The sequence below is a fragment of the Giraffa tippelskirchi genome, chromosome 4 (assembly GCF_054371585.1).
Source record: "Giraffa tippelskirchi isolate mGirTip1 chromosome 4, T2T-mGirTip1v1.2.pri, whole genome shotgun sequence".
Taxonomy (NCBI): Eukaryota; Metazoa; Chordata; class Mammalia; order Artiodactyla; family Giraffidae; genus Giraffa; species Giraffa tippelskirchi.
Window position 1 is genome coordinate 209,450,318 of NC_137278.1, and position 9,572 is coordinate 209,459,889.

Sequence of the window (9,572 nt, forward strand, 5' to 3'; positions counted from 1 at the left end):
GCAAAATGTGGAAACAAAATAAATCAGAGAAGTAACTTGCTAATTCTTCCAGGGGTATGCTGCATTATAATAATTTATTTTTTAAACAACTCATCTGAAATACTGACTCAACTGCACAGATCCCAGCCATTCCTGATGACGGTCTCACCTCCTAGTTAGGGTCACGGGCCTGCAGGAGCCACCTGGGGTTTCTTGACTGTCCTCCCCACCCCACTCCCCTTCTCTCTTCCTTGTCCTTCTATCTGCCCTCCTCTCTGCCCCACCACCCTGCTTGTCTCTGGGGGTTCAGCAGCATGGAGGGCACCCTTGCCCGCCTGGGTCGGGCTGGCTGAGCCGGGACACCATCCCTCCAGCCCCAGAGCGGGCAGGCAGGGTTCCCACACTGGCTCCACGGCCAACCCGGGCAGGCCTCTCAGTAACGCCCAAATTACAAGCCCCTGTCCAGGAGCACAAGCCAAGATCAAATGAGGCTACGTTTTCAAAGTGCTCCCACAGGGGCAAGCACACAGAAGCCCGCCTGTTATTATCTGGAGGAGACAGAAAGGAGAGACGAAGGCAGCTAACTCCAGCCGTCCTAGAGGGTGACTCAGGGACCCATCCGGCAATTTCCAGCGGTCCCACCCGGGAACTAATTGGCACACGGGGCAGTGACCTTTGATCTTTCCCGAAGGGCGTGTGCTGACTACAGAGCATCACTGAGCCAACTCAGATAACCCCAGAGCCCAGGTTTTAATAGCACAACTCGGGGAGCCAGGTCCTCTGAGAAAAGCCTGGGAAGCCCCAGTCTTGAACTTGAAGGCGCCTAGGCCTGCTCCCAGCGAACTCAGTGAGAGCAGCCGTGCGGCCTGCCTCCTGCTAGCGGTATCCGACCATCCACCCTGAGGCCACAGATCCCCACAGAGCCGCCCAGGCCCTGCCCGAAGGTGCCCCAGCTTGCCGGGCGGCTCCTGGCAGCTCTCTGCCGCTCCCCAGGGGGAGGGGTGCCCAGTGGGGCCCCTACGGCCACTCACCAGAAACAGACACCTCCATGAGCGCCTCCAGGGGCCGGTTGTTGTCCAGGTCCCGGCTCAGCTGCAACTCGCCTGTGGCGGGGTCCAGCAGCAGCAGCTGGAGCTCGTTGCCCTGCAGGAAGGTGTAGTTGAGGCTGTCCGAGAGGTCGGGGTCATGGGCCGGGATGCGGCCGATCACACCGGTGGGGAAGCTGTTGGACTTGTTGGTGACGTAGTTGTTGAAGAGGATCTGGAAGTCCGGCAGCACCGGCGGGTTGTCGTTCTGGTCCAGGAGGCGGATGTGCACCGTGGCCCGGCTCACCAGGGGCGCCGAGGTGGCCTGCACCACCAGCACGTACTCCTGCCGCACCTCGAAGTCCAGCTCCACCAGGGCCCGCAGGTCCCCACTCAGCAGGTCCAGCTGGAAGACCTCGGGCACGTTGCCTTCCACAATCTGGTACATGATCTGCGCGTTGGGGCCTTCGTCGGGGTCGCTGGCTCGAATCCTCGCCACCACAGACCCCACCGGGCTGTTCTCCTCCACAAACAGCTCCAGCTCATCCTTCTCAAACACCGGGGGGTTGTCATTAATGTCCAGGACGGTCACCTGGATTTCCACCGAGGCGCTAAGGGACACCGGGCTGCCCCGGTCCACAGCCAGGGCGCGCAGGTTGTACACCGCCACATTCTCCCGGTCCAGCCGGCGCTGGGTGCGGATCACACCCGACGTGGGCTCAATGTAGAAGTCCCCATCGCCGTCGTCCCCGCCCTGGAAGGTGTACAGCAGGCGGCCATTGGGGCCCGAGTCCCGATCGGTGGCAGAGACCTGGAGGACGCTGGTGGACGGGGGTGCATCCTCAAAGACGGAGCCCTGGTAGAAATCCCGCAGGAAGCGGGGCGCGTTGTCGTTGGCATCGAGGATAAGGATCTCCAGGGAGGTGGTGTCGGACTTCTGGGGGATGCCGTTGTCCCGAGCTGTGATGGCCAGCGTGTAGGCTGCCTGGTCCTCGTAGTCCAGCCCCGTCACGGTGTAGACGGTGCCGCTGTCGGGGTCGATGCAGAACTGCGGGACGGGGTCCTCCAGCGCGTAGGTGATGCGCGCGTTCTCTCCGGTGTCTTCGTCGGTGGCACTGATGGTGGCGACGGAGGTGCCCACGGGCCGGTCCTCGCTGACGCTCACCGTGTAGTGCGAGCTCTGGAAGACCGGCCGGTGGGTGTTGGCGTCGGTGACGTTGATGAAGACCTGCGCGGTGTGCGAGCGCATGCCGTCGGACGCGGTGACGGCCAGCACGTACTGCCGCTCCTGCTTGTAGTCCAGCGGCAGCGCCAGCGTGATGAGGCCGCCGCCGCTCTGGCTGCTGAGTGCGAAGCGGTTCCGCGTGTTGCCGCCGGTCAGCTGGTAGGTGATCACGCTGTTGGCGTCCCGGTCGAGAGCCCGCAGCATCAGCACGCTGCTCCCCACCGCTGCGTCCTCGTTCAGACGCAGCTCGTACACCGGCTGTGTGAACACGGGGTCGTTGTCGTTGACATCCAGTACCGTGATGGACACGCTGGCCGAGGAGCTCATGGGCGGCGAGCCGTGGTCCACCGCCTCCACCCCGAAGCTGTAGTGCTCGACCTCCTCGCGGTCCAGCTCCGCGCACACGGTGATCCAGCCCGAGCTGTTGTGGATCTGGAAAGGAAACTCCGCGGCCGGAGCCGGGGCTGCGGGCCCAGCACCGCCACCCCCCACGGAGACCGAGGCCGTGTCCACCAGGCGGTAGCGCAGGCGTGCGTTCTCCCCCGCGTCAGCGTCCACCGCCTGGATGTGCAGGACCGAGTAGCCCAGAGGCACGTTCTCCAGCACGGCAGCCTGAAAGGGGCTGCTCACAAAAATGGGGGCGTTGTCATTCACGTCCAGCACCTGCACAGAGACCAGCCCCGAGGAGTTGATGAGCGGCGGCCGGCCCCCGTCCTGGGCCCTGATGCGCAGTGTGTACTCGCGGATGGCCTCAAAGTCCAGCGGGTTTATCACGTCCAGGCTGCCACTGAGCGAGTGCAGGTAGAACTGCCCCTTCAGGTTCCCGCTGATGATGCTGTAGTGGATGGCGGCGTTCTGGCCCTGGTCGCGATCCGTGGCCTGCACTCGCAGCACCGGCTTGTTGACGGCCACGTCCTCTGGTACCTGGACCACGTAGCGCTTCTCGCTGAACTGGGGGTAGTTGTCGTTCTCGTCCTCCACCACGATGTGCACGGTGGCCGTGGCACTGAGCGGGCCCGGGTTGCGGCCCTGGTCGTTGGCCTCCACCAGCAGCTGGTAGCTGGCCTCCTCTTCCCGGTCCACCACCGCCCGGGTGCGCACCACGCCCGAGCGCTCGTCAATCTCGAAGACGCCGCGCGCGCCCTCCAGCAGGCGGTAGCGCATGTTGGCGTTGGAGGGTGCGTCGCCGTCGGTGGCGCGGATGGTCAGCACTTCGTAGCCCACCTCCAGGTTCTCACGCACGCGCTCACGGTACTCGGACTGCTCGAAGACGGGGCTGTGGTCGTTGGTGTCGCTGACCGTGACGGTGAGGTAGGTGGCGGCGGAGCGCCGCGGCGAGCCGTGGTCCACCGCACTCACCTTGAGTACGTGCGTGTCCTTGGTCTCGCGGTCCAGCGGGCGGGCGGTGCTCACCAGGCCTGTGTCCGCATCGATGAGGAAGTAGCCATTGGAGCGCTCATCAAACAGCGCCTCCATCTGGTAGCCCAGGCGCCCCGCCTCGCCCTCGTCGGGATCGTGCGCTCGCAGCTCGATGACCGCGGTGCCCGCGGGCTCGTTCTCGGGCACCGACACCTGGTAGCTGGGCAGCTGGAACTGCGGGGCGGTGCTGCCGCCAGCGCCCCGCCGGGCCCGCCGCGCCGCACCAGCCCCGGCCTGAGGCAGGCCTGGCGACGACGGCGACGGCGACGGCGAAGGGGAAGGCGTCCCCGAGGCCGCCTCCAGCGCCAGGTCCACCCGGACGGTGCCGGCCGCGCGCCGCAGGGCACAGAGCAGGAGCAGGCGGACCGAGCCCCCGGGCGGCAGGCAGACAGGGCGGCGTGGGCAGCGGGAACCGGGGCGCGGCGGGCAGCTGCAAGCGGGGAACGTAGTCAAGGCGGCCAGCGCCGAGTGCAGCGTGGCCCCGCCGCCGCCAGGGGCCGGGAAGCACAGCATCGCGCCGGGGCCAGGCACGGCTAGCACAGCCCGCGCGCGCAGCTCGGCGCCGAGAGCTCGTCGGCCCCGGGGCTGGGCGCCGCAACCGGGACCGTGCGCGCGTGCCCGCAGGCGGAGGCTCAGCGCCGTCTGGGCGCTGCGGTCGGCCAGGCGGACCTGCAGTGGCAGCGGACGTCCCCCCAGGCGCGCGCAGCCCCGGAGCCCCGCGCCGGGTCCGCGCCGCCGCCCGACAAGCCGCCCGTCGCGGCTCACGTCCAGCAGTTCCCGCAGCGCCCGGGGCGTGTGCGCCGCGTCCAGCGCATAGGTCCAGCCGGGCCCGAGGGCGAAGGCGCGGGCCCCGCCGGGCACTCGCAGCTCCCAGGCGGCCGCTCGGAGCCCCAGCGCCGGTAGGGCGGCGGCCGCAGCCAGCAGCAACAGCGCGGGCAGCACTGGCGGCGGCGGCGGCGGCGGCGGCGCCATGGCCCGGAGCCCGAGCCCGGCGCCCGAGCACAATCCATGCACCCGGCGCGGCTCCGCATCCACCCGGCGCGGCCGGGGGGCGGCTCCCGCGCGCCCGGTGCCGGGCCCTCGGGGCGGCTCGCGCCCCGCCTCCCCGGGGGCCCTGGAGGGGACACCGGGGGCCGGGCTCCCGGTCTGCCCCGCAGCTTCCACTTCAAGAGCACTTTGCGAAAGTTTGCGAAGTTGGTTTCAAGATGGCTCCTCCGCGCGTCCCGGGAGGGCGTCGCGCATCAACCTGCGGTGGCGGCGGATCTGGGTGGTTCCAGGTGGCTCCCGCGCGGGCTCGACAGGGCGACGTGGGAAGCGGGGCGGGCCCGCGGCGGGACGAGGGCTGCGCTCCCGGAGCGGGACGGGCCGCACCGCGCGGCCGAGACCCCAGCGGCCGGCTGCTGCCTGGGCGGTGCGCTCGGCCAGCGCCCCCAGCGCCAGCGCTCTCCCCGCCCCTGGCCCGGCCCGGCCCCGCCCCCGGCCCCGCCGCGTATTGTTCGGCCCCTGGGGGAGCCAGCCCGGAGGTGCGCGCCGGGAGGATCGCTATGGAGACGCGGGGGCGCAGCGGCAGCGGGGGCTGCGGGCAGGGCCCACTCTCCAGCGGCCTCCCTTGGGGGCAGGGCCGAAGGAGTCGGGCCAGGAAAGGCGGGCGGAGCGGCGTGGGGGGGCTCGTCCAGAGGCCACCAGTGCGGCGGTGGCTCCACTCTCCGGGGGCTGAGCGCGATCGAAGCCCCCCTCCCCACCCCGGCAACGCTGATCCGTGGAGACCGCCACCCGGGCTGGACCGACAGGGGAGAGTGAAGGACGCGGAGGCTCCCGGGAGGGGGCAGGACTCCAGCGGCGGCTGCTGGGGCGGGGGGCGGTGGTTACAGATTTACAGCCAAATGCCCGAGGCTAAGGTGCTTAAACCCGGAGAAATTTTCCTGGACTTTGAAACTCTATGGGCGACTAACCAGAATCGGGACCGCTTAGGTTTAAAAGGGAATTTTTAAAGGAAAGGAAAAGCAGTCGAGTTGACATTTGGGATCGGAGTTGGGGACGGCGGAGGCGAGCTCGTCTCCCGCGCGTGCGACTAACTGGAGCGCACAGTTGGCGGCCGCGCGCTCTGGCCCCGAGGCCCCTCGGCTACGGCCGCCGCGCAGCTGCCGGGAGCGCAGGCCCGGGGGGCGCGGAGCCGCCGCCGCCGGGGGCGCACCCAGACCCCTACGACAGCGGCCCGTCTCCGTCCCCACCCCGTCTCCTGCGGGGAACGGCCCGGGAAGGGAGTTTTAGGACTAGACACACACTGCCGCCTCCTACGGGGCGCAGATTGGGGGGCGGGGGGCGGTGCTTTAGAACGAACTGCCACCCGCCTCACTTTCTGCGGGGCACAGCCCGGGGGCGGGGGCTGGGGCTGTGAGACACCCTCCCCCTCCCGCGGGGCTTTAGGACTGTGGCCCCTCCGGCTGGGAGATGCACTTGGCGTCCGCGGAGCTCTGGGTCCCAGAACCCACTCTAGCCCCTCGCCTCGCAGCGGTCGGGGGGATCCGGACTGAGTCTCCCCCTTGTGACATCCCCCCCAACTCTCCCCGGCAGCCATAGGGGTGAGAGTCGTCGCCCACTCGTCCTGTCTCTAGAATGGAGTTTTGGGACCCGGGCGGCATTTCCGAGCTGAGCGCCAGTAGCTGTTCAGCTGGGGCACAAAAAAATAAAAGTAAACAACCTATATGGCTGAAAGTTAATACAGTGTGCTTGGACTGAAGCCGAATACCAGCATTCTCTTCTCCCCAGCAACGATTTGAAGACTTTATTATTGACCTAAAACTTAGATGGGTTTTGGAACCTTTTAATCTGGGAGTTTCCACTGTTAAGCCCGGTAGGGAAATGGAGCCGGTGCGGCGAGTCCATCCCTTACATGTGAGGGTCCAGGACCTCTCCAGACTGCCCTTCCTCTTCCTGGGGAGGGTCAGAGGGCAGGAGTTCTAGTATCAGGAAGGCAGGGACGACCCTCCCCATCCCAGCCTCATGGAAAGCTACCAGCCAGGGTGAAGGGGAACGGGGGACCCCTGCTGGAGAAGCCCGGGAGTGCTTATTTCGCAATAGGACTTTGAATAGGGTGGGTTGGGTTTAAATAAACAAAAGGTTCTGTTGCACTGCTCTTGCTGGTTTTTGAAAATTCAAATACAGTGAATGGGTTTAGGTGTGGACATGCTTTCCTGGAACGAGACACCTGCCAGCTGCAAGGGAACCGCAGGGACAGCCCAGCACCACTTCCTGATTCCAGGGGCCGGGAGGGGGACGCAGGGACAGACCTTGCTAACTGGATGTCCAGCAAAGGGCTGGAGTAATGCTTCCACTCCAATAGAGGTCAGAAGCGGGCCCGCTCCACCACACTGTTTGGAATGCACGCAAACAGGGAAAAGATTAAAAATAAGCAAGGATGTGACGTGAGCATGGTGAGGAGGAGGGCTGGGGAGCAGGGGATGGCGGCCTGTACACCTGAGGGTTAGCGGAGTACTGGCTTTGTGATCTTACAGTGAACTCTTTTGGGGGGGACCGACTCTTTGCGACCCCATGGACAGTAGCCCAGGCTTCCCAGGTGATGCTAGTTGTAAAGAACCCACCTGCCAATACAGGTAGACGTAAGAGGCATGGGTTCCATCCCTGGGTTGGGAAGATCCCTTGGAGGAGGGCACAGCGACCCACTCCAGTATTCTCACCTGGAGAATCCCAGGGACAGAGGAGCCTCGCGGGCTACAGTCCACAGGGTTGCACAGAGTCGGACACGACTGAGGCAACATAGCACGCACCCACACACCGACAGTAGTCCACCAGGTTCTTTTTTCCTCTGTCCACAGAACTTTCCGGGCAAGAATCCTAGACTGGGTTGCCATTTCCTTCTCCAGGGAATCTTTCCAACCCAGGGATCGAACCTGAGTCTCCTGCGTTTCCGGAGGATTCTTTGCCACTCTGCCTCCTGAACTCTACATACCTGCTTTACGTGCTTTTCTGTATCCTGCATGCTGCAATCCAAAATTTTAAAGAGTGGGGTGGAAGGAAGGAATTAAGAACAGGTTGCAGCTTGTGATGTGACTTCCGGGCGATCCAGTTGCTTCGGCGAGACAGATTCAGGAATCTGAAATGCTTAGAGGGGGTGGAGCTCCAATTCTGCCTCTAACTGGGAATGTGGGCTTCACCAGGACCTAACTCCTCATCTAACTGGAGATAACAGGAGTCTAGATTCCTAACGTTGTTGGGGATTAAAGAGATCTTCTGCAGAAGGAGGCTGGCCCGGATCTGGCTCGGGTGCAAACCTACTGTGGTCACCTTTGCTGTTGTCGAATCTCCGCCAAGAAACATGCACCCATGGGGTTTCACGGCTGCCTCCCGGGGTGTGATGGAAATGGCGAAGTAGACAGTGTGTGCAGTGTCCGTGCTTCTGAAGAAGTAGGGGCTGTAGCTTCCATCCCATTTCCTGGGCGGGGTGGAATCTGTGCTTGGTCCCTGATCCAGTCCACCCTGACTGTCCATGGAAAGGGAAACTGGGCCCAGGACGAGAAGGCACACGCCCGCGGCTACGGGAAGGGGTGCGACATTGTGGCGGCCTGTCCAGCACCACCCGGGGGGCTGTGTCCGGCTCACAGGCCCTTCTCCCTTAGGCGTGGCTGGAGGCAGTAGCCTCTCCTCCGTCCCCCCGAGAGCCGCTGCAGGAAGAGGCGCCCGCCGAAGGCTGCTTGTGTGCCTGGCGTGGCTGCCTCCCCTCCCCGGGCTCAGGAATCAGAACCTGTGTTTATATTTTGCGTGCTCCCTGAGGTGTTTCACGTGAACTGAATGCTTTTAAAAAATAAAAAATAGAACTAAGAAAAAAGAAGGCAGAAGCTGTGGGTTTCTAGTGTTGTACATGTTCTAAAAAGCAGCCCCAAATGCTTTTTGCCAGGGGCTCGAACCAGAGCCCATATGAATTCTGGAATCTGTTCCTTAACCGTAAATTCCTGGGCCAATCTTTAAACAGCAAGGAGCTGAAAGGAACACCCTGTTGGTGAAAGCGGAAAAGCAAGTCCAGGCCGGGCCCCACTTTGCCTTTTTTTTAGAATTCAGAGGGAAAACCTTCTTGGGAGCAGGGTTTGCCATGCCCTCTCCTCTCACTGTGCCCCTTACCTTTGGTGGAAACTCTGAAAGTTAAAAGATGGAACAAAGCAGGAGCTTGACTTAATTAGAGGTTAACAGAAGCAAGGGGGTGGAGGGAACCTAGATCCTTGCAGAGCACATTCTAGGCACTAGTGCTGCCCTGAAAAACCCGCCTAATGTTAGGACAAAAAAGAAGATGGCTTTTCTGCTTGGAAGTTGCAGAGCCTCTAAATACAAGTGCTGGGGTTTCTTCCGGGCTCCCAGGCCCTTGGACTGGGGTGTGTGGCCTCGGGGGTCCCTGGGTGAAGACCCCTCCAGGGAACCCAACTCCTTCAGGTCCTCTGTGAGAGACCAGCACCTGCCCAACCTGTGCCTGGCCCATCCCCGACAGGCCTCAGCCCCAGGAAGATTCTGGAAGGTTCTCAGAGCTGGCATGGACTGCCCAGAAATGCTGTGAGCACAGGGTGATGGGGAGGAGGTGATGCCGGGGACAATGGGCCTTGCCTCTACCCAGGTCACACACACACACACACACACACAGACACACACACACACACACAGACACACACACACACACACAGACACACACACACACACACACACACACACACACACACACACACACACACACACACACAGCCGGGGGCAGGCCCACCCAGGCCCACCTCGGGCTGCACTGGCCTCTAGTGGCCAAGCACAGCCTCTGCTCCAGCAAGCTCACAGCCTCTGCTCCAGCAAGCTCACAGCCAGCAACAGGCCGGAGCTCTGGGCGGTGAGTGCACACATGGGCCCTGCAGCCCTGAGCGTGGGCAGCGCCT

At 63.8% G+C, this 9,572-nt stretch overlaps 1 protein-coding gene across 1 annotated transcript in view; it reads right to left on the minus strand.

Annotated features, from left to right (window-relative positions):
- CELSR1 (cadherin EGF LAG seven-pass G-type receptor 1) overlaps positions 1 to 4,383 on the minus strand; it is a 151,716-nt gene extending 147,333 nt beyond the window's left edge. Inside the window, exon 1 of the mRNA XM_081594991.1 lies at positions 1,011 to 4,383. Coding sequence (XP_081451117.1) covers positions 1,011 to 4,161 — 3,151 coding nt within the window. The 5' untranslated portion in view covers positions 4,162 to 4,383. The remainder of the gene's footprint in view (positions 1 to 1,010) is intronic.
- Positions 4,384 to 9,572: the final 5,189 nt, after the last annotated feature.